This window comes from Notothenia rossii (genome assembly GCF_949606895.1).
Source record: "Notothenia rossii genome assembly, chromosome: 1".
In the NCBI taxonomy this organism is placed as follows: Eukaryota; Metazoa; Chordata; class Actinopteri; order Perciformes; family Nototheniidae; genus Notothenia; species Notothenia rossii.
In genome coordinates this window covers 16,716,516-16,742,312 of record NC_136912.1, presented here as the reverse complement: position 1 = coordinate 16,742,312, position 25,797 = coordinate 16,716,516, and the positions used below count along the sequence as shown (strand labels likewise).

The 25,797-nt window shown below is 38.2% G+C and overlaps 1 protein-coding gene across 1 annotated transcript in view; it reads left to right on the top strand.

Moving 5' to 3' along the window:
• The window catches only part of grin2ab (glutamate receptor, ionotropic, N-methyl D-aspartate 2A, b), a 102,472-nt gene that overhangs the window by 6,062 nt on the left and 70,613 nt on the right, over nt 1–25,797 (top strand). Inside the window, exons 3-4 of the mRNA XM_079645650.1 lie at nt 14,260–14,484; nt 15,745–15,903. Coding sequence (XP_079501776.1) covers nt 14,260–14,484; nt 15,745–15,903 — 384 coding nt within the window. The remainder of the gene's footprint in view (nt 1–14,259; nt 14,485–15,744; nt 15,904–25,797) is intronic.

Here is a 25,797-nt window from a genome sequence, read left to right as displayed (position 1 = left end):
TCTTATTTTTAAAGCTTCATTATGTGCACGTGTCAGCCACTTGACTGCAACATAGCAAGCTGTAAAGACAACATTGACATATTATCTCCTTTGGAATGTTATGTTTTAGCAAAAAAATGCTTATTTGCACTTCCAGCATACATTAAGCATCTTTCATATTCATTCAGGGATGTGCCTGTGCCTAATGAATGTCCAATATTGCCTCTCTGTCTAGTCTTTACCATCTCCTGGGGGAAATATCTTATTGTTTAGCTCCTAAATGCTCTGCTGTGTTTATTAGCAAGTCTCTAACTGCTGTGTGGTGCCGGATAGGCAGCACATATTTGGTTTATAAGAGCTTTCACACTGAAAAAGCCTGCATTTTCTGGCTGGGTTGATACAAATGTTGAAACAAAATAGTACATTTGCAAGCAAGAAAACCAAAACAATGACAGGGACTGAAACAGTTTAAAAAGCTGAAATGAACTGGGTTTGGTGACGAATCTCTGTGCGTTCAGAAGCAACACTTTAAACATGACATGATCAGCTGTGATTTGATCCATTATTTATTTCAAAATGTTCATTAGTGTTGCTTTGATACTTTTATGTTCCTACTTAAAAGTCAATAACATCATTATTGATAGGCAGTGGTCATTGTTAAAAAAAAAGAGGCACGCAGATGTTGTCCCTTTTGATGGCAGCTTTCATCTTTCAGTAAAAAGCTTAAGGCTTTCAAGAGGATGGATGTTTCATTTTGGATTGTAGCCCCCTGCTGTGTCTGTTTGAATAGGGTGCTTTATAGCTTTATTAGTAAAAACACAACATGTGGCTCGAAGATTGAGAACATTTCAAGCTTGGTACGAGGCTTTGTTGTTACCTTAAATTATGGCTCTTGAACCTTTCCTGTCTAAAAGCTTTTTCCAAGCTAAAAAAGAGGCTTATGGGAGCCTCAGTGCAGCTTCTCTGGCCCTGTCATTTTGGCCAACTTAACACCCAAAACCTATATTCCAATTTGATCCTTTTACAGACAGATTTTGGCTCACACTGATATAAGTCTGGCCTAGTTAAGACATTCTTCAGCATTTGAAATCCAATTTGATTCAGTTTTCCATGGCTACTAAGAACAGATCAGTCACATAAATGATCAGTTCTACTTCACTTCTTCATTTGTCTCCAACTGGGATCATCGTGAGTGGTTCAAGGAAAGATTGTTTCTACTCAATTTCATGTCTTACATATGTTAGAGCACAATTAGCTCAATGTGGCTCTGAGATGACTAATACATTTAAAACAATTTATACTAGAGGAGATTACATAGGGGTACTATGGAGCTGCACAATAATAAACTGCTCCAACACAATTGTGTTTCCAAAAGAGGGATTTAAAGAATAGTTATTATAATTCTCTTGATAAGCCAGCAGCTACATTACGAAACAAGAAACTCTGGCAATGTGTGCCGAGTGTAACTGTGCCAATGATGTTGAGTCCATAAGGAATTTCATCATTCAGCTTTAGAACAAGAGGCTTTATTAACTTCCTCATATTGTTTTTCTTGTAAAAATAGAAGTTCCTTAAGCACACATTTAATTTCATTTAAGAGAGGAAATATGTCTTAGTTCTTTGAAAGAGCTTTATATGAACAGAGATTAAAACAATTGAAGTTTTTCATTAATGTGTGTTATGGAGTAAAGTTTGCGAACAGAATCAAGAATGTGTTTTTCATTACAGTATTATCATGAAGCGTTAAGGTTAATTTGACACCTTAAAGAAAATGTGTGTTTTCACTTAAAAGTCTGCATGCTTGATTGTATGTACGATATAAACTAACTTTGGCTGAGCTGGCTAACTTCCTGTTGGCTTCCCGAACACATGAGGGGCATAAAATAACTATATTTTTCAAATATAATTGAACTGAATTGATTAAATTATGATCTCATAATCCTTCCAGTATGTTTGTAAAGCTCTTAAAATCTATTAACCGTTTAAATTCTGCTTCTTTCTGAGTGATTTCATGTTGCTTTTTTGAGCCAGTATTCATCTTAAGTTTCTTAAACCCCCTTTTCCACTGGACAAATAACACAAACATCTGGATTTCGTTAGGAATGGTTACAATTGGTATTTATTCCAGGGTCAAATGCCTCTGCAGCAGATATTTATCAGCCCCAGTGTCCAGTTACACTTTGCCAGTTTTATAAATACAGAGGTATACACATGGCATTGCTTTGGTTATCCCTTTAAAATGTTACAGTTGAAAGCTTATTTAGCTCACATCCTTGGCCTACCTAAACATGTTAATGCATACCCTTTCTTTGCTGGCCTGTTTAGCAAGTCTGCGTGTTTAGATAGTTCACGCTGTTTTATATATACATTTACACCTTTACACCTGTGGCTCCTTTATGTCCGTGTCAGGGCCTGTTGTCAGTCTTTCACTGGATTTCACTATTCACTGATAGCAGGAGAGGGATGTTACTGGTTATTGCAAATGTGGTTTAAAAATGTTATGATGGGATAAATGAAAATATGTTCCCACCTATACAGATCCATCCAAGGGCGTACTTTCAGGATAATACACATGTTTATGATAAAAATATAAATCCCCCATCTTCAGAAAAGTTGTTAAGAACTTGTTTGGCAGGTTCCTCCACAGAAATTAAGCTTTTTCTTTCTTTCTTTTCTTCTTTCCCATTATTGATTTGGTAAAAGTCCTCCATGCTTTTATCTCTTCCCTCTTAGACTTTGTGAGTCAAAGGTCTCTGTCTTTTCTCCAATTTGTACACACACATATTGACTTCCTGCAGCACTGACTCTGCTTTTATTGATTATGCTGTTGACTTTCCTCTGTCGTACGTTTGTGAAGCAAGGTGTGCTGTGCGTGATTATGCCAGGCTATTAAATGCTATGATGCTAGATCAGCCAGTAAATCTGTACACAGGTCCTAATTTAAGTGCTGCATAGTGGTGCTAAGGTAGATGTTATACTTTACACCAAATTCCCCTAGATATGCCGCTCTTTGAAAAAAAACCTGCACTGCTTTTGATAAATATTTAAACAAATAACAGAAAACCTGCAATTTGTGTTGTCAATTTCCTAATGAAAAGCACAACATTTGCATATAATAAAAGCCTAAAAAGTTGACCATAATAATCCATTATTGTGAAGTAGGACGCTGTGCAATTGAATCTGTAATTCTCATGATTTGGTACATTAAAAACGCAATGACAGTAAAGCAACTGGGATGTATCTCACCATAAGTGGTCCAGTGATAACAGCATCATCAAATAATATGACACGGATATCTTGCCAGGAAATCTTCAACAAGTCACTAGATTTATTTCATCAATGGGACCTCATTTCCTTCATGATTTAGTGTGTCAGCGTGTAGCCTTTTTTCACCTGGATGATCTCGTTGAGAGCTCTGCCAGGCAGCAAGAAGCAGAGGCCAAAAATATTCCCAAAGTATTTGCAAATCATCGAAAATATATTACTCCAGGTAAAATGCTGGTTCCAGACTGGCGAGTGGCGACAGGTGCTGTCTCAGCCAGCTGGTGATGTGGGAACATGTAAAGCCTCTGTCTCCTCCTGCCAAGTGCAGTTTTTAACAGTGATAAGCAACACATCAAAAACACATGTTGACCACACGCTGGTGCCCAGAGATGTATGATTAAAGATAGATCCCATGCTGGAGCCTTTCGAAAAGCTGTAATCAAATGTTTGCCTGAACCACGGACATTAATTATTTTCACAGCACAATTGTTCAGAACCATCCAAACCCAACAGGATCATTATGGAAAGAGCCACAATGTGTTGTCACTGATAGGGAAGAGTGATGAGACAGACATAATAATTGAGTGTTTTCAAGCCACTCACAGGCTTCATCAGCGTTAGATTTTTAAACATATTTAGCATTAGAGTCTTAATTAATGAGCATAAGGGACGCTCGCCCCCATTTCTCAGTCGTAAATCCCCTAATATATTTCACATCAGTATCATAATTCATTACATAGAGCCTTGGCAGCAATGGAAACGGGTCTGACGATTATGATTGGATTAGTTTTTTTTACTTAACCCTTCGCCTTGAGGTTTCTCTAGATTTTATAATTTGTTTTGATGTTAAGGGAGATGTTTCCAGTTTATATTCTGTTAGTGTCTGAAGTTGTATCAGGCTAGTGTGAGGGGGTGAGCAGATCTGCTTTATTAAAACATTACATTTTTACCTGATTCTTCCATAAGTGTGTGGACATATTCATTTTCTATTTAACTCACTACATGGTTTTATTTCTATGATATTGCAAAGTTAAATAGATTTCGATCCAAAAATATGGGAAAACGCTTATATAGACAGATCTAATTGCCAACAATGTCCTCAATAGCTTAAAATGTAATTCACCTTCATTTTTTTCATTAAGTTAGATTTTCTTTCTGTTTGCATAAGAGATGATAATTACACTAAGACCATGAGTTTTATTGGACCTTCTGCTGCTATAGCCTTTTTTACTCAGTCCAACGAAGCAAGATTGCTGTCGTGACTGAACAGAAGAGATTCTGGCTCTTTTCCCAACATGAGACCGACATGCAAAACTGGCAGCACATCACGAGATAATGTGCATGCCTAAAAGGGGCTTATTCAGAAAGGGAAAAAAACATGCTGCATGGACAATGTTTTCTTCATGGCAAAGTAAAAAATGCTATTTTTAAATACAGTTATGTGAACAAGCATGTTAATAACAAAGGAATAGGACCAGCTGAAATGTCCATTATTGAATCCATCTACAGTTTTTAGCGGTCGTCTTTCAACATGTGTCTGGATTCAAAAATGTCAAACCTATACTTTTATTTCCTTTACGTATAACAGCAATATGTAGTCCGTAGAAAAGGAATGGTGAATTAATAAATGTCTTCACATTCATCCATAATAGATTATTTGAGAGAGCAGTGCACTTGACATGCATTCAAATTAGTACAAATTTAGTTTTTGGTTAAAAATTAAAAGAGAAATGTACTCAATCATTACATGAGATTGTCTAACAAGGCTTGCCAATGATTGTCTACAACCATCGTGTGTCATCTGAAATGTTCAGGTCCTTTCAATAATTTAAAGCTTGAAAAATCAAATCGTATATTCATAAGGATGGCCCAGTCTTAGCTCATCTTACTGCGCTATTCTTGTAACCCTGCTGTTCATACAGTTTGGAGTGAGACACTGTTAAGTTTATAATTAATATAAGTTTAATCCATTTGACATATACACAGACACATCCTCCAAAGTGTCTGACTTGCGGTTGATTATATCCATTTATCGTATCGCTATATCTTATTATGCAAGTTCTTTGACTGAAACTAGGTATCATCTTTATTATACAAGCCAAGGCTATACCTTCACGTCTTTGAAAGGGAAATTATATTCAAATTCAAAAAAGAAAAACTCTAATGTAAAACCAACTTAATAATAAAGCCTTTCCAGGTCTCCAAGGTCAGAACTTTGCTGACTATACACTTCTCCAGCATGGCTCGGCTTCATAATAACTTCCCTTTGCCCAACCCTCACCTTTGGCCTTTAAGTTTCCTCTGCAGGGGTTGTGCTTTTCTTTTGCTTCACATCCTGCTGCATAAAAACACAAATACCCTCAAAGTCAAACACAAAGATTAAGCCATGCACAAAGCAGTCCCCCGATGAACGAGGGAGCGAGTCCTTTTTCGTGTTTGGCATTGTCCTTGTTTATTCATATTTATTACCAATAAAATATGAATGACAGAACTTTTGCAGAAATATTTTCTTCCCCTGGTTCCACACATACCACAAGCTTGAAAAAAGAAGAAGAAGAAGAAGATAGAGCTGGCCAAAAGTGTGTCCCCCAACACATGTACACAAATGTTTCTGCATTGCTGAAATTTTAATGTGGAAAAAGGCTGTTGGGCTGTTAAAAGACTGTGTCTAGCAGAAAAGCAGTTGTATCAAGGACTAGCAGGAAGGCACTTGCATCACTGTTAAAAAAATACAAATATGATATTTCAAACAAGACCTCTTAATCGGCTGTCAAATGAAGACAACAAACTTTTGTGTTTGCAATTCAATGTTTGGGTGGGTGGATAATGGTGCACACTACTTGTTAGTAAATACAGAGCAATCTCAGGAAAATACAAACCTTGGTGCTCCCAGGTCAGAGAAAAGCTAATTTAAGTATAATCTGAAAGTGCACCTGTAATAAGAAATATTCAGACAGGATGCACTTAAATTGCTTTCAATTGAAACCAATTAATTTTTTTACCGAGGAGCTGTAGTACAGGTAAAAGGGCATTAGTGTTAAGTTTGTGAATAATTATGGACTATGATGTGTTTCTTTCTCTGTTGCAAATATTTCCATATCTACAGTAAGTGCTCTGTTGCTGTGCCTTCACATTAATCATAAAACTTGTAGCTTGTGGTAAAAGGTTTTTTTTCAATATCAAATATTTTTGGTGTTTGGTTTATTAAAACCTTTATAAACTATTCTAATACATTCATATAATACATTATATCAGACTTTTGAAAGTTAGAAAAAATGAAGTCCTGGACCTTGAATACTTTAAATGTGGAAATATCTGGCAGCCCTTGCATTTAAAATATGTGTGTTTAATCAAATATGACATGCTCAGTCCTACATTTGAAACCTGAAGAACTGAAACCGGCCAACACAAATTCTGTAAGCAATTTGAAATAACATGGATTATTAAATTCCTTTAAAATTCTCGAGGCTATCTATTTGTTAAACCAAATGTCTATCTGTGATGTGACGTGTGCAAGATTTGAATTTATTATTTCAAAAACGTTTGATGGAGCTGCGCTTTGTAGAGTAAAGTAGCACATAATGTAACTCAGTACTGTACTTTTCCTGCTGAGGAACAAATAACCAACTATTAATGTACTTACATTTTCAATTAGTCCTGCACAATGAGTAATTAATGGGTTGAAGTAAAGCTACATCAATCACACGTGTATTTATGCAGCCAGCTATGTAGGAAGATGACATCCCTATTCCTTATCCTGCCTTCAAAACTCAAACTGGTAAATTATGTTTGGCAAAAACAGCCAACATTGAGCACAAACCAACACTTGTTTAATGTCTAAAAAAAACCGAGTGGTATTGTTGAGAATACTGCTCGATTTTTGAAGTAAAACTTGGAGAGGAAGAAATTAGAAATGTGCTTTGTTGTTACCTGCTGTAGCAAGAAAGTTGTTCCTGCAGTAAAGAAAATGTGTAGGCAGACTTTGGGATTGCAATATTTGCTGGTTTGTTTTGCTAAGTTAGTACAGAAATAAAATGGCTAAAACTGAAACTGCTTTCCAGCCTAGACTTGTGTCTATGTGTACAGCTGCTGCAACATAGCCTAAGTGTGAGCACTCACATCTAACGTTTCTTTGTTGAGGATGCTAGTCACACGTCACATGCATTTTCATAGCTGGAAGGCATCACTTTTGGTGTGTACTATGTCAACAACTTCCACGTTTTCAGTTACTCCTGCAATTTAATAATAAAATTACTTGATCCACTTTATTCTAATTACTCTAAGCTTAAAAGCTATGAGGCCCACGACGCTGCCTTGTGGCACTCCACAGGTGATGGGTCGAGGTTCAGGGTCGTTTTGCTGGCCCCTCCCTAACAGATTACATATCACTAACCTCTGAGATGTATTATTTTAACTGCCTTTAGATAGGAAAGAATATTTTGCGTCGCAACGCTTTAACACTTGTACTGACCTTGACTTGTACTGACACTATTGAATAAATCTGGAACAAATACACAGAATCCTATGCATTTTTTTAAAACACTGCTATTACAGAAACATCCTTTAAATATTGTAATTCTTCTGACTCAAGCTGTAGTCTTAGAGAAAATGTCTATATTGTCTATATATCTTTATACAAAACAAAGGTGATACATAACTACACTGAGTGCTGTACTAATATTGCAGAATCTCATAAACAAATATGGGTAAAGTATGTGGATAAAAACAAAATCACTTAATAGATTTTGTCACAAGATGATTATAACGTGTGCTGAATCTGATAAATGAGGATGAGATTCAGAACATTAAACTGCTCTGTACTGTCAGAGGAATATGTTAGTGCAATATTTCAAGTGAATTTTTTAAACACCATCTTTTGAGTTAAAAGTGATTGAATGCAAAATGACAGCTGGATAAATGTTAAGCTGTCAGTATCGGACACATTTATTTAAACCAATTAAACATACAGTAGTATACATACAGTAGTGCTTGGTCTTTGTTGCATTGCTTTAACATTTACGTGTCTAATAGACTTTCTTTCTCAAGCCTCTCTTTTAACCTCACATTTAAAAAACACTGTTCCAAAATGTATGGTAAATATTCACACAAACAGAAATACTCAGATCAAACACATTTTATTCCCAGCAGTACATTTAGTCCTCTAAGGGTTTTTAGCATATTCTCTTTGAAGTTCATCACTTATGATAAACACGTATATATGATCAACAGAAAAAAAAAACATTATAAAAGAAAGGTTGCCTTTTATGGTCATATACTTTCATTACATTTTTTATTTCTGACTGATGATGATATTATTTAAATCCTTTTAGAAATGGAAATATATTTGAAGGTTAGATGTCCCCTTACCGAGGTTGAACGTGTTGCTTCTTACCTAGATGTTGTGATTCACCTGTTTACCTAATTCAAACCACACATGACATGCTAACTGCAGGCAGCGACCAATATTTCATGATCAAGATGTTACTCACTTTTTGCAGCACTTCTCCTACATGTAACACTGCTCTATTTTTTATTTTATTAGCAAAGATGTTATTCACTTTAAATAAATGATTTATTACATTCACTGCCATCAGACTGACTTTGGAAAGCTACTGCCAATTCAAACAAAAATACACACAAAGCTGCAAAATGTTGTTTTCAAAGGATTCCACACCTTTTAAAAACATTTTCCAATATGTGCTTAAAGACGTCACACCACCATCTGCAATGTGTTTTTAATTTTTCTTTTACCCAACTGAGACACAATTTAGCACAGACTGCCTGCTAATGTGACAAGCTTGGCTAGCTTCTCACAGTGCTGCAGCAGCCAAATAAAACTAAGAAACAATAAAGGTGGGTGGCCCACTCTTCTTTTAACTCCTGAACACTATGTATCTTCCCTAACATACTAAATAACTGCTTTCCATTTAAATGAGACATGAATTGCTACCGACTAATCTCCTGTTTCTATAAAAAAAAAACAGTGATTCAAAGAACCACTTTAAAGGTTTTACCAACAAAAGAAAACTATTTTTACCATTTGTATATTTCTTACACAGTATATTTACTGCAGATCTTGCATTTGTAAGAGCATCAAACACACACAACCACATTATGCGCTGGCTGCTAGGTACTGAGGACAACACTGCTAACTTTGCCAATGTTGTCAAGTTGCATTGTTTAGCAAATGCAAAACCGACAGCAGTAGTCAACATAAAATTCTGTCGATGTGCATGTTATTTATCAAACAGGTGCACCGGGCTGGAAGCGAAGTTTGCCTTTCATCTGAGACACTGCTTGCGTGCGGTCAGTGAAGTGTGCGTCTCTTATTCATGCAAATGCATTTAAAGGAGGATTGCACACATAACGGGGAGTATGTGATCAAAGTGGTTGACTGCACATTCTAGCACATTGAGACTCACCCAATATTCAAGGGTCAATTTGACAAGGAAAAGTCTTTGCATTTACCACACAGGTGCAGATTTGAAATTGTAGGGAAGTTTGTGGTGGAGGAGATACAAATTAATAATCCTGCTTTCTGCATAAATCACCATGACAGCAGAAACATGTGTAGGAGAGCTACAGTGAATTATTTAGAAATGAGTGACAGCTCCTTAGAATTAAAAATGCAGCATTAATAAACAGTTACAACAGTACACAATGTTTTTACAAAACACAAACAGTGTGGAGAGATGTGGCTTTGTGGTCACCTAACCTGAACTTGACTTCCTCTAAATGCATTACGCTGATGCACACTTGACATGTAGTTGCACTGGCATGTCTTAAAAGGGATTTTTTTTTCAATCAGGGTTTGGAAACTTAACATTTAACAAGTTCAGAGTCACAACTTTTTTCTAAGGTTGATTTCTTTCATGGTTCATTACCCCATATTACCCCCATTTCACTGCTGTGTCTTTGGAAATCTGGTTTATATGCAGGATGCACCTAAAAAAACAGTCTGATAATTAGTTCCTGCTTTAGTAATCCAGACACTAATTTCATGTAGATTGCCAGTGCAAATATGTACATAAATCTTGCCCTGATGCTCAGTTTGGAACTGGGTACTGTGGGGATTAACAAAACCAAATTGTAAAAAGAACATTTCATAATGAAAAGAACTGTGGTAGAAAATGAGGTGACAAGACATCATTTTAGGGTGGCAATTTCTATCATAAGCCTCAGAGGCTGTGCCACTTTACACAAAATAAATGATAAACTGTTTAACCTTGAGACTTTGGAAAGCTTACAGCCAAATGTTGTCTCATTTAATGCCAAAGACATAAGTGTGTAGGTTGAAGGTTAATGTGGTGTTCTCTTGCTGTGAAGGAAATGTTAATAATAAAAGAACTACATTTAGTGGCGACTAATATGTGCTCAATGTTACAAAACCTTTAGGTTCAACTACACAATTCTCAGGTGCGTTAATAACAATATTTGAGGGAAAGGCTCGATACAATTATAATAGGATAATAAAGGGGGACATACAGGGGACATAAAAGATTGGGATTAATAGATGGGCAAACAGGGCCTCACATTTTTACTGAATTAGTTTTGCATAGTTGGTATAAAATTCATTTTTAGATGATCCCTCTCCGGAAGCTCACCACTCCGATTGTATTTATTGCTGGCCAATAATAATATTGTCTCCACCAGCATCCACATTTACAATAATAATTCAATGTTCACTCTAACATTGCACTGAACGCATGTCAAAGTGATACCTAGTAGGGGAAATAGTGTAGAATTAGTTGGAAACATTTAATAGAAAAAGGAATAACAACAGTACTAGACACAACAATTGTGGCCATGAAACGATCCTCCACACAAACTGATTTGTAAATGTGTTCATTGTGACATAAATTAGTGTTTAACATTAATGGACAATGGGAAATGTGGTTGTGCTTCAGAAGATTCAGTCAGTGAATATTATTTTTTGTCCACAGTAAAAGCTGACCATCATTTAAATCCATTTAAACTCATATGAATCTTTGTTGTTCGGTAATGAGGAAATGACTAACTTGTAAAGCCCCATTTAAAGCCCACAAAGGTCGAGTGTTTGCTATTCAAAAAACAGAATTAGAGTGGAATATCTCTTTAAGGTATTTTAGGGAAACAAGGCCACATAACCGCGAGCCTAATTTGTGTTGTCATCTAGAGACACTTTGTAGAGCTGCTTCATTGGCGATGAATGAAAGAATGAAATTGTGGACTGATAGATTTAAGCAATTACACCCACATGAGCTTTATTTAATAGGAGTTAGGGCTAACATTGTTGAACCAAAAGATGTGCTTATATCCCAGTAAAATCACTCTGGGTTGTGTTACATTGTGCACAATGACGACCTCTGATTCATTGTCCCTGAAGCAGCTTGAGGGCCTCTTAACGCCAGATCCCATTTGAACACATGGTGTGTTTTTCATAGCTTTGAGAAAGACATCATTTTCACAAATCTAGATTTAACTTTAGCCATGAAAATAAAAACATTAATAGACAAGACTGATTTGCTGCTTAGAGGCACATTTGTACAATTGGGGAAACATGTTTAAATGATGACAAATAACAGCTCCCATGTTTTATTGCGGTAAATCAGCTTTTGGTTACTCTTCTACCATTAAAACACATTGTTGAAGAGCAGGACACTGGCAAATTATTCTGCTGCATATTGTATTATTAACTTCTTGTATTATTTCCTTTTTTTGGAAATATTAGCATAAATGCTAAGACATTATATACGGTTACATATCTTTTGGATGCTCATCACAAGAGTCAGCGGAAATGATTTTTAGCAGACATCCAAGTGCTGCATGACAGCGGGAACTCTCAGTGACCCAACGTGTTCCTGCTATGTTGACCATTTTGAAAGCTGTGGCACAGCACACTTCATCTAGTGATGTTAGCTTTTATGCTAACTCCAGCGAAAGTTAGTGTAATCTTGCCCTGTTGGTTGGTGCTGACACTAATTTCCTGGGACAGGAGTGTAGCGGTGTGTGATTTAGCGGCGTATGCTAAGTGCTGCTGGAGCTGCAGGCTAGTCTGTGGGCGCCAGGGCAAAGAGAGCAAGCTGGGAAAGTACTGACTTGACTAACTGGCCTGATTAGACCGGGTGTGAGAAGACATGGATCAGATATGCACATTCACCCATCCGGAAAGACAGAGTGGCAGAATTACAGAAAGAGTTCAAAGCTGAGGCACATTAAGAGCAAATTATTGGGATAAAGATGAAGAGCATACATGGATGCAAAGTTAAAAAAAACGAGGAGAGGGAAGAATCAAGAGCTACAGAGACACTGGGTTAATTTTGTGGACGTGATGTTTCCTCCTGGGGTGTTTTTCAGCTCTGCTGGACTGTGGTGGTGTAAGAAATTGGCTGAGATGCAACGTAGCATTCGCATCATGGTTTCATTAGCTCTCATTCAGCCCAAGGCATTTCACACTACATTTGCTCTACTCATCTGCTCCTCTTAGATCTGCTCACATTACAGGAAAAGGTAACACAGAGTAAGTTGAAGTGGGAACAGGAGCTTAAACTCTTCTGTATTAGACTGGAATTTGGTTAGGATATAGAGTTGAAAGAAACTTTATTTTTCATCTTGGTGAATGTTATTGATTGATGCAGACACTTGTGTGCCTTTAGCGTTTTGGAATGTTTCCCCTCATACCCCCATGACTTGGGTAAATCAGATGACATTTATTTCAGGGTTATTTTATCCATTAATAGCTAACACTTTACTTTGAACATTGCCTACAGGCATAGATTATGTTCAAATAAAGGCAGACAGTGGAAGAGAGATTTAGGGTGTCTCATGAAGCCCGATTAGTTATTTTGCAAAAATAAAGTTTGCCTTTAACCCTGCTCAACCAATGGTTGCACACTTTGAAAAATGAAATGTGTGATTGTTGAATAGACGAGGACAGAATGAGGACAGTACCTTCCAGCTCCAGTTTGTTCCTATCATGTAGTCTTTGCCATTTCAGTTGAGACATGCACTAATAATCACATTCAGCTCACATACCACACTGTTTTTCCTAGCACAAGCCACTCTTTGAGAAACCCAGCAGGTCATTTTACAGCACTTACAGCGTTTTTGAAGATATTTTCAGAATAAACAAGACTCTTATATCCCGATGGTCCGAAATATATTATTCTGTCCACAGCAAGGTGAAGTCGATTTTTTACTTGTTTGAAAAGGTGTGATTCAATTTCTTTCAAGCAAACCAAGATAGCAAGAAGTGGGAGTTCATGTAGGACACAGAGAATATAAGCAGGGCTTGTGAAAAAGAAACAAGATGATATTTTTTGTTGGACTAGAGAGAGTCAAATGTTTAATATAATCCGAAGACTAAAAAGGACTAAAATGTCTACAGACTAAAACTACGAACTACTAGTTTTCTTTGATTAACATAATAAATAATACCCAGACTTATATACTTATATGATGAATCTATTGTCTCTATATTAAATATGGGCAGCTGTAAATCAGGAAGTAAAGCAGGTCATGCACAAAATTTGAAGATTGGGAGTTCGACAGTTCCTACAGTTGAGCTCTAAATTAATCCACAGCTCCAAGATACTGAACCCCAAATTGAATACTAAAAACGTAATCATTGGTGTATGAAAGAGAGGTCGAAAGTAGATAAATATAGCTCTTTATCTAGTCTTTACAACCTCTTAAAGCGCTTGTACATTCATCCATTCACACCTCATTCATACAGAGCCACTTGCTCGAGGAAGTTAACATTCACACTCCAATGGCCATACCATCGGGAATGACTCGGGTTGGAGTATCTTGCCCAAGGATACACCTACATGTTGGCAGGGATCAAACACACAACCTTCTGATTGAAAGATGACAACACTACCTACAGGAAGTTTGGTTACATGTGCATGCTGCTGATAGCTGGAAAAAAACGGGACAAGAAAAAGAAATATTGTCACTTGTTTTTTATTTCAGCTTTGTTACTTACATTGACAAGATGGTACTTTGGGTTAATTTTCCATGCTTGTGTGCTCTCAGGGTATGATGGGTGTAGTGGGCTGGATGTTGCTCCTACTCTCCCAGATGATGGTGCCTGCGGCGTCCCAGAAGCCTCCAGGTCTCAGTGTGGGTGTCATCATGGGCGAGACGCGCTACCTCTCCGATCAGGAGCTTCGCCCGGATCGGCGCCCCGATGACACCCTGGACGTTTCTGTGGTTATACTGAGGATCAACCAGACGGACCCCAAGTCTGTCATCACACAGGTTAGAAATATCTTTGTACAGTCATTAACAGGGGTAACAAAAACAGTACAAAGTAAAAGTATTGTTAATTTATAACACAAGTAGAATTAAAAGTATTAAATAAGCGTTAAAAGGTATCTCGTCAAAAGGTGAATAACTACAAAAACATTAAAACACATCCCCAAACGTTTTTTTAGATTCAATTTGGTCTTCTTGAAAGTTGAGATTGTCTCTGTTCCGGGCTGACAAAGTGGGCACCCCACAATAATTGTTGGCCATAAAATTGCTCCTTGTCATTTAAAAAACAAACAAAGTCTGCATTATCGATTAGGGATGTGTCAGGGTTGAGTGAAGCAGGCAGGACCCAAATGCAGATTTAACCAAAAATACTTTTATTACAAGGCTAAATTATTCAGAGCTGAACTCACTCCCCCATGAACACAGTCAAACAACAACAAGGATCCAACAATGACAGACAGAAAAACCAGAACTTAAATGCACACAAGACTAATCACACAAACAAGACACAGGTGAGGAGGGAGGAGAAAACACAGGGGCACAAGGTGAACACAATCAGGAAATCAGACACAGGAGGGCAAACACAGAGACAGGAATAAACAGAGAAGACAGGAGGTGAACACTTTTCAAAATAAAACAGGAAACCAGAGACAGACAAAACACAACACAGACAGACCGTGACAGGATGATCACTTTTATAGGAAACGATGGCTTTTTTATATCAATGATCTTCATTATAGTTTACTGCAGGGGGTAGGCCACACACCATTCAGTCAGATTAATCACATTTTATTTATGTAAATATATAAAAATAGACATGTCTCAGGGGTTTTTACAGTATGTACAGCATACAACCCACTCTGTCCTATGAAATCCCACAATGGAGAAAAATGGAAGCGCTGCAGTGCTTTGATTGGCTGGAAGGACATATTATTGGTCGCTCTTGGATAATTGCTGTTATGCAGGTGAGCGCAGCCTAAAATTAAAATGATTTGAAGCTAAATGTAGCCGTTGGGATAACAATTAGTTTGCTGCCCACTGCCCAGTGTAGCTGAAAAAGAGTACACATATTTTATTGTAAATGTGTTTGAGTTGAAACAAGTATTTCATAACAACTAATCTTAGAAGTACAATTTATGCAAATAAAGCACATTAAACGCAGAACTTGTCACATCACTGTTCATCAATATTACACACATACACACACACTGTCTATAACACATAAATATACACACACCTGAGTTTGTTTCCCTGTGTCGCCAGGTGTGTGAGCTTCTGTCCCGCACTCGTCTCCATGGCCTTGTGTTTGCTGATGGCACCGATCAGGAGGCCATCGCCCAGATCCTCGACTTCCTCTCCGTTCAGACGCAGCTTCCAATCCTGGGAGTCCACGGAGGCTCCTCTATGATTATGGCTGACAAGGTGAGCGACCGCGACACATCTAAGCACACACACAGAACATGTTTTTTTTCCCTACAGTGTTTCTTGTTTTGGAGATTAGTTGAAATCCTTCCTTTCAGCCACCTTCAAATGTTGAAGGATGAAGCTCCTTAAGCTACACTTTCTCAGATGTCCTGGCATGTTAGCAATTAGGTCAGACTCTGAAATGCAACTCACAACGCAACCTTATTCTCTACGCTACTGCATGAAAAATGACACGCTCCATAAATCACAATATACAAATGTTATTTTACAAAGTATCTGAGCTATGTTTATATTCTCAGCTGGTGGCAATATACAGTAAATGTTCAAAGCTTTTTCCAATAGAGGTCTAATGGATCTTGTTTGTGGTTGTTTGAGTTAAGAACGGACATGCTTCACTTGTGTCATTTTTAAGTCTGAGGAATTGTATTCAGCAACTTGTAGATTAGAAAAAGACACCGGGAGGTTTTGGAAGCTTGTTTTTGCAATCACAGCTGCTCTAGCAGATTCGTTTTTTAAGTATTAATAAGTAAAAAAAGAGAGTAAAAACACTGCAAAGGCACTGGATTGATGGCTCGTATCACCCTAAGCAGTTTATGTTAATTAGAATCCGAGAGGTTACATAGTGCACATTATAAAGTGCAGTATTCATAAAGTCAGTAGAAGTCTTTGAATAGAACATGCAGCCTTCTCTGGTACATCATTTTTGAGTTTCCAAAAATGATCAAGCATTGTTTGAATATGTAATAATGCATTTTCTGCTTGGGCTGAAACTGGGCTATGCAATGCCCAGAAAAAGGAAAAGAAAAATCGTGAGCTGTAGCTGCATCACTCCAAGAGCTCTGTGGGTTGCCAGAAAAATGTATTTCCCGTTTTTGAAAAGAAAGTCATCCTTTAAGATTGGAGTTTTGTTTTAGTTTGGTGTGGTGTTCACTGCAAAGTTAGGGATGTACATCTCTTTCTTAGCTGAATTCTTTCTCTGGTACTGACTCTGTAGACCTTGTTATATGACAGACAGACTGAAGCTTTGATAAAAACACAACTGGTTCTTTAGCTTTTAATTCTCTCAGGGCACAGCAGCCAAAACACAGGAACCAATAACTGCTGCAGAACGGCAGCCTTTGAAGTAGTTGATGGGCGATGCAGTTGAGATGGGCGATGCAGTTGAGTGAGAAAAGACGCAAAAGGAGACAGAGGAAGGGAAGAGAGACGTTGGCTTCAAGGTCAAGGGAGTGAGGTTGCAAAATGAAGGTCACAGGCTTAAACCTCCCACTGGGTATATAATGATGTGGAAAATAAATAAATGGTGGTTTTCCCTCCTTCACTCGCTGCCGTTGATGTGCCATTAAACAAGGTACTTAACCCCCTACTGCTCTAATTGAACTGCTCAGTGGCCAAAAGTACAAGAGTGTGTCCGTTTTCTGCAACTCCCAGGTGTGAGCGTGAGTGTGTGAAGCACATAACTAAGCAGACCCCCGCAACTCCTTCCTGCAGGCCTGTCCTTTAAATAAAAACTCTCCCTGCCCAGTTATAATAAGGGCAAAAAAAAACAGCCCACTGGAAGGCAAGTATGGAGGCTCAGTGAGTCAGAAAATCATTGAGAATGCATTGTTTTTTTTCTCAATTTATGATGTGTGTGTGGTCAGAAGGACATAGTTCAAATATGTGGAGAAAAGGTGTGAGAGGATATTGATGATTTTCCTCCCCTGAATCCCCTGGGTCCATTTTAAATAATTTCATTGTTTATTGTTGTACCTCCTGCTATGGTTGTTTTCATGACCTATTGATTATTTTTTAAATAATCCTTTATTTTGTACGCCTTTGAAATACTGCACAATGGTGAAAACTGCTAATATGTGAATCAATAGCAGTAAACACATTCCCTTTTGTCAAAAATACTGAACAGGCTGCAGTATACAGCTTTATTGAGAGGAGTACTTAACCTCTCCTCACTCTAATACATGTAATAAAGACATTAGTATGGATACACACACATTCCTACATCCAGAAGTGACATCTTTAAAAGCTTTTATTGTTTGACCAACAGTACCAAACCAAAATATATTACATTTATAACGATATAAACCAGATGAAACGAGCAAATTCTCACGTCTGGCGTTTTTTTCTTGATAAATCACTAAATTGTTGATTGATTCTCAAAATAAAGGCAATTATTTGTCTGTTGATCGTCTAATTGATCGATCAACGACTTGTTTCGTCACCAGTCATGTTGCTGTGTTGCAGCATGTTGCTTTTTGGCCTGGGGGGCAGAGCCAAACTAGACCATTATGGAGGTGATGAGGACTCTGTGAGGCTGACACATGTGCTCAACACTCACACTGTGGGGGTGATCTCATCCCATTGACCATGCTTTACCACTGCTCTGAACTTAATCAGCTCATTTATTTCCAAATAAGACACACATTTAAAAGAAAATGGTGTGAATAGTTGGAATAAAGAAACCCCAACGAACACGTTTTACCTTCAAAGCAACTTAACTTGCTTAACTTAACTGACTTAATGTAATACTTCTTGGACTGCTGCTTTTATACCTGCTGTCAGTGGAGGGGTGATTATCTGGAGGATCGAAAGAAATCCCTGTGGGCCGGTAACAATTCAACCTGATCACTGCGGCCTAACAAACAATATCGTGCTTTCTGCAGTCTGAGCAAGCAGAGCCTTGCGTCTCTGTCTCCACACACACACACACACACACACACACACACGCACACACGCACGCATGCACGCACGCACGCACGCACACGCACACACACACACACACACACACACACACACACACACACACACACATACAGTACGTTCTGTTAATGTTGCAATTCATCTACAGTATAGCTATGCCTTGGTTATCCTGGCTCAGTGGTGATCTGCAACTAATGTTTTAGATGGAAAGCGAGAAAAACTGAAAGAAGAAGATAGTGCCAAGAAAATACAGAAAAAGCTCTTCGGCAGGCAGGCAAGTGCTCTAAAATATTGGAAATACGTGGAGGTGGGCAGTGCAGCGTGTGAAATTCTTGGTGTTAAAGCGAGTTTAAGTTGCCAAGAAGCAAACTTAACTGTCATGATTATGTCACATTTCATGTAAGGGCTTTCTGTGCTTGTCATTTTTATCAGCAGTTGGCTGCAGAGTCGTCATCACAGGTATTGCAGGTGTCCCTGAAAACTGTTATTTGTACGAGATTCTAGAGAGACTTCCTGCAGAGACTCCTCAGGTTTAAAATGATTCCTCAATATTTCCTCAAGTCTTCACAGTATGAATTTTAAGTTCTAATCAGTTTTTTCTTGACACTAGAATATTTTAACCACTTTTCATTTGAGTATACATTTGTTGATATTCAATGTTGTGTGAGGTTTATCACGACAGGACCATGTGCTGTCAAGATTTTGCTTTAATCTTTGTCCACCTTATTGACTGGTGGTTTCGTAACGTTGCAAGAAATAAAATTCTCTAAATAATTATAATTAATATACGCTGTATAAGAAGAAGCTTCAGACCTCATGAAACTGAGGCAATTCTTCTCAACTACAAACCCTGGCTATCACCAGAAGTGATGTGTCCACACCATCATTCATCTCCCACTCATCTGATGCCTGTATGCTGCAAATAGACCCCAATACATGAAGCTTTTAAAAAAGTTTAACACGAACAATGGGAAATGGGAAAAATCTTCCTTCGTCGTTGGTGTGCGAATGTCCTCAGGTCACTTACACACATGCACATCCCCATATATTCATTCTGCCATTAATACATTAATAAACTAATGAATGAATAAAACATTTAAGAATAAGGATATACATAATAACCTGCAGGCAGGAGTTGGCTCTACATGGGATGTTGTGTTTCAGCGTGATTTATTTGTCAGCAGTTTTGGAAAAACTACTAACCTGTTATCATCTAACCTGAGTCACAGGGTGGATACACACATTAAGTGTAATGTCTTCTAATGTTGAGAGATAGGGCATTTATGATGCATTAATGCGATGAGAGAAAAATCGGTAATAATGACTTCTTGACTCTGAAGCAGCCTTCAACGTGTGGTTTAAACACGTCTTCTTTCTCCTTAACACACGTAAATGCAGAGTCTGCGCTGTTAGAATGTAATTCTATTGAATTGTTTGTGATTTCTTTATTGACTATTTATTGATTTTTTAAGAAGAATGCACCTGAAAATAAATAGACAAAGAAAACATCTGTTATTACAATAAAAGGCTTAACAAACAACATAAAAGAAAAAGATGAAATATTGATCTACAAGACAGGAGTGAACCTCTCTGACACTAATAATATTTTTTCATTTAAGTGTCTGCTTTTGCCTGCTCTGTACTCCTCCTTGTATCTCTGCCAGAATTGGCAATGTCCACAATAAATGTCATCCCAATTGGACCGGCTCTAACAAATCAAAGAATCATCCTTTTTGTGTTGTGCCAAACCAATTTTTTTATCCTGGATGAAACAAAAGGATCAATGTCACCCCCCCCCCCCCCCCCCCCTCTCTTTCAATCTTCCCCAGCCTCCTCGTCATCCCTTATAATGCATGTGTGGAGCAGTGAGGAATAATGTATTGGAAGTTGGATGGTGTGCTGGGAGAAGGGAGTCACGTTCAGGGGGCACAGCGCTGACGTGAAGAGAGGGCATGTGGAAAGCCCAGGAGAGGATCCGGATTAGTTAGGAATGTTGTACTTCCATTAGTGCAGGACCGCTTTGGGAAATAAGCAATGTTGTTGGATTTACCCCCCCCACCCCAACCCTTTAACTCATTCCCCCTCATTCAACCTTGTTCATCTCATCTTTTGACTTCACTTTCTACTTCTCGCTGTGCGGGGCATAAAGCGCGGGTTGGGGTTGGGGGTCACAGTGCGTAGCTTAGGAACACGAACATGCTGAAATGGAGGGTTGTGAATTAAACATGTGTGTTCTTTCTGCTTTGCTCTGCCGTTGCGCTGGTGGGATGCTGCCCTTGGTGTCTGTGTACTTTAATATGTGTGTGTAGGTGTGTGTGTGTGTGTGTGTGTGTGTGTGTGTGTGTGTGTGTGTGTGTGTGTGTGTGTGTGTGTGTGTGTGTGTGTGTGTGTGTGTGTGTGTGTGTGTGTGTGTGTGTGTGTGTGTGTGTGTGTGTGTGTGTGTGTGTGTGCGTGTGTGTGTGTGTGTGTGTGTGTGTGTGTGTGTGTGTGTGTGTGTGTGTGTGTGTGCAGCCTGGGATGTCCCATATCAGTAGGGGCCATTTGCCCAGGTTCTCTGCTGAGTCACTTTGATATTTAAGACCTGCTTCCCTCACCTGCTGTCACTTGCAGATGATGCAGTACTCTGCTGTGTCAATCACTCACTAAGCTCTTTCCAATTCTCACTTTAATTTATTTTTTCTTGCTCTCAAGCTTTTACTATCCTCGTGTCCTCCTCCTCCGGTCCTGTTGCCATCTTTCTCTCTTCCTTCCTGCCTCTTCTCCTTGTCTCTCCGTCTTGTCGTGTCTTCTCCCGCTCCTCCATCCTTGGCTGTTATACTCTGGTGGCTCGACTGTGTGAGAGGAGCAGTCAGCTATGTAAGAAGGCTTTTTTGGAAATCTTGCTAGCCTTGAACCCTCTGTGACGCAAGATTAGGTGATGGGTTTGTGTGCGAAAGAAAGAAAGAAAGAAAGAAAGAAAGAAAGAAAGAAAGAAAGAAAGAAAGAGAGGGGGAAAGGGAAGCCAAAGTTGCTGGGTTAATATGGTTACTATGGCGACTAAACCAGACTACAGCGTTTGGTTTTGTTCCGCCTGCTGCTGAGGTTTCTGGCGTCGCTCAAACCACACGTTTTCATGCCCAGTTCCTTCAGGCTTAGCTAGGCACCACATTTAACACAACTGGCTGTTGGTGAGACAACCAGAGAGAAATCATAACAACCTCAGCTACCTCCGCTTCAAGATGGTTCATTTTAAGATGTTTTTTATGTGTGACGGTGTTTGTTTTGTAATAGTGTGTCAAATATCCTTGTTATTTTGATGAATATTAAACCAACATCATTCTTGTCAAGTTTTAGTTTATTCAAAGTCTTGGCATATTTGTCTTATCTCTGAAATAATAAAACTGTAACTATTTTATTGCAGTTTAAGTCAATGAAAACTATGGACATTAAATATAGGCTAACAGTCAATCTAGTCTATGAAAAATATAGCTTTGCTTCTTTTCCTCAAGCTCTGTTCTTGTCATTGTTAACTTTAACTTACTGTAAAGAGGCGCTGGTTTAGTTTTTGGAGCTTTCCCTTTCCTTTTGTGTAACTTAAGCAAGTTACTCCGAGAACTTCTGACTTTTTTCGTTATGCGCTGTATGGCTGAACAGACGTTCTTATAGGTGTACGCAGTCGAGAAAACAGAACTACACTTGAAAAAAAGTCTATGCTATTTTGTCACCTTATTTTGCGGACTCAAACAAAGAGAGAGTTCGGTCAGGATTCATTGTGTTTAACTACATATGTCTCCTCTTTTGCTTAAACACTAATGCATGTTGATATATTCACGGTTGGTGATTAATGACATCTGTGCCATCTCATCTTAGTCATCAAAAAATGTTGTTTATATTCAAATTTAGTCATAGTGTTTTTTTAAGAAACTAACTAAGATGTGTGAAAAATATCCACACTAGTGTTTTCAGGTTGATTTGAAAAAGTCCCTTGACCACACAAACACATGTCTTCTTCTTTGACTTATTTCAGTCAACAAACAAGAAAAACTATGTGACATTCACAGCCTATTTCTGGTAAACAGTGGGATGTACGCAGCCTGGTTTCTCTGTTGAATCACAGCTGCAACAAACTCTGAACACGCAGAAAATTGTATTTCAATCACAGGTCAGACCAACACCAACGATTCACTGAAATGTGAACGAAAGCTAATTCAGATTTCATATAATTAGAAATCCTTTTAAGATTTTGGATTCATCTCAAACATCATAAATATAGTTTGAAGGAATAGTTTTGAAAAAATCAAAAGCTTACTTGCTTTCTGCTGGATGAATGAGAAGAGATTATCCATAACTCTCTCATATTAGTCCCTAAAAATATTCAGCTTAACTTAGAATATATCAAAATATATAGATATTTGTTCGAAACTGAAATGTTAAAATGACAACATTCGTATTTTACTGTGGTTTGTGTCCTGGACTTTTTCTTGCCTTGGCACAGTGACTTTCCAGAGTCTTCTTGTCAATGTGATTGGCAACCAGCAGATAATAATTCTTAAGTTTTTTAGCGCAGAAAGTGCAGATAGAGGACAGAAATTCTCAAGTGGCAAGTACACTCCTTCTGGTTGGTTAGAGCACCTCTGTTGAGGTGGTTAAAATATGCATAAAGGAAAAAGGCACGCATATTGTGGGTCATATGTTGGTTATGTTGAAACAGCCTGCATTATACTGTGTACAGAAATATCACATAGACTTGATGAACAGACATTGACTTAACCTAAATACACAATGAAACCTCCATCTGCAGTGGAGGCAAACATCTGCCAAATTAGCTCTCAGCTCATTTGTACAGTACATGAAAGAGCATAATGTATGTAATATTATAAATCGTCCCATACAAACCTTAGGAAAACTCTAATAAAAAAGATAAACAGATATGTTGTGAAGCGTTATATAGCATTTTTAAACAACCCCTTTATTTAATAAATGGCTTGAAGTTTACTTTCGGATGGATTATTTGCCATCTGTGGTTTTATCAGTAGTTTCATAAATGTAACTGGAATACCAATCCATTAAATTAAGTTGCATAAGTTGCATCAGTACATTCTAATGTAATTTAACAATGAGCAAAAAGGAATCTTGAGATATCACTTCATGTGATTTTTAACCCATCCATCCATCCATCTTCTCCCGCTTATCCGTGGTCGGGTCGCGGAGGTAGCAGTTCCAGCAGAGAGCCCCAAATGTTTCTTTCCCTGGCCACATCAACCAGCTCTGACTGGGGGATCCCAAGGCGTTCCCAGGCCAGCGAAGAGATATAATCCCTCCACCTGGTTCTAGGTCTACCCCTTGGTCTCTTTACCAGCTGGACGTGCCTGGAACACCTCCCTAGGGAGGCGCCCAGGTGGCATCCTAACTAGGTGCCCAAACCACCTCAACTGGCTCCTTTCGACGTGAAGGAGGAGCGGTTCAACTCCGAGTCCCTCCCGGATGACCGAACTTCTCACCTTATCCCTAAGGGAGACACCAGCCACCCTGCGGAGAAAACCCATCTTGGCCGCTTGTATCCGCGATCTCGTTCTTTCGGTCATTTTAACCCATCTTGTGCAATCTGTGCCGCACGGGAACGACAAAATCATAAAGCAGCGTAAATAAATCGTTCATAACTCGAAAAGAAACTATAAAAAAAACAGGTTTTAATTTTTTTCCAACTAAATCTTTTATTGAAGAACAACTTAAAACAAGTAAATAACTACAATCAAACCATAAACCAATCTAAGGCTGGTTTTTGTTTGAATATTTGTTAATTTGGTTAGAAAACTATGATTATGTCCATTCAGGAGGACACCGGTTCTGCAACACAGTGTCTTGTGTTTGGGTTGCTTTGGTCTTTGGAGGTCCATTGAAATACCCGCTGTACTTTTGGCTCTGAAACAGTCACTCCTCATCATTCCTTTGTGACTTTGAGGGCTTTTAATCTTTGGACGCTGATGTTTTTCCCTTTTCTTTACGGCAGACTTTCCTATTTTCTGCTTTTGACAAGTTTTTGTTGATGAAGTTTTCTGCTAGTTGTCTTCTAGTGTTTCTCATCATCCATGTTCACGAACACGGATCATTGTAACACAGGTTTTTAATATATAAATTCATTACCTTTCTGATGCTGGATTATATCTGTATTTCCAATTGAAGGACATATTTAGCTTGCCAAGGTAAAGCACATTCTTAGGCTGCTATATATTCATAATATAAGCACTTAACCGACTTAAGGGTTCCTTAAGGGACCTCCCAGATTTATTAAATTATATCATGAAAATGTTGACTTTTAAAATGACTAAAACCATCAAAGTAAAAAAAAAAGTTTATACCTCTCATTTAACAATATCAATCTTCTCAAAAGATACAACAATTCAAATGTTTGCAAGTAAACAATTGGCTGATTTAATCATATTTCACTGGACTGGACCTGCTGCACGCAACCAAATGCCAAGAAAAATTCTAATTCAAACAGAAGGCAACTAAAGAACAGCATTAGGATAAGAAAATCAGCACAAAAATAATACTTTAATTGCATTTCTGGCCTCCATGTTGGCTTTGTGGTTTCATGGCTCTGAATGCAGAGCACTTAACTCATATCTTTTAATTTGCTTCCATCATCTTTGCTGCTATCTCTGAAGAGCTTTTCATTGTAATAGTACAAAAGTTATTACCGAAACGTGGATGATAACAAAGGAAACAATCTTGAAAAAGGAAGAAGAGACGTGTCTGCCATGCTCGGGCCGACGGTGGGAGATCCAGTTTTTCATTTCTAAATCGTAATTGTAGAAGGACTGAAAAAAAAAAAGCTTTGCATTATATTTGAGTGCTGCCGAAATGATCACTGTCTTGGGGGATGAGGGAGAAGCAATGCTTCCATTTAATAAAAAAAAGCTCCAGGCAAAATCACATCACTCTGCTCCCACTCTGCACATTCCCCATAGCACATTATTGCTGAAAGCGAAAAATAATTAGCATTTAATAAATGTAGACATCCAGTCTGAAGGGTCAACATAATCCATTAAAGTTACCACTGTGGTTCCTTTTATAAGACCAGAAATCACAGATTATCTTCACAAAACGCCTGTCCCTCAGCGCCTATCTGACATTATGTTATACTGTAAAATGATCAACACCAGGCAAGGATGAATGTATTTACATGGCTGTCAGTGTGAGCTGGTAATCATG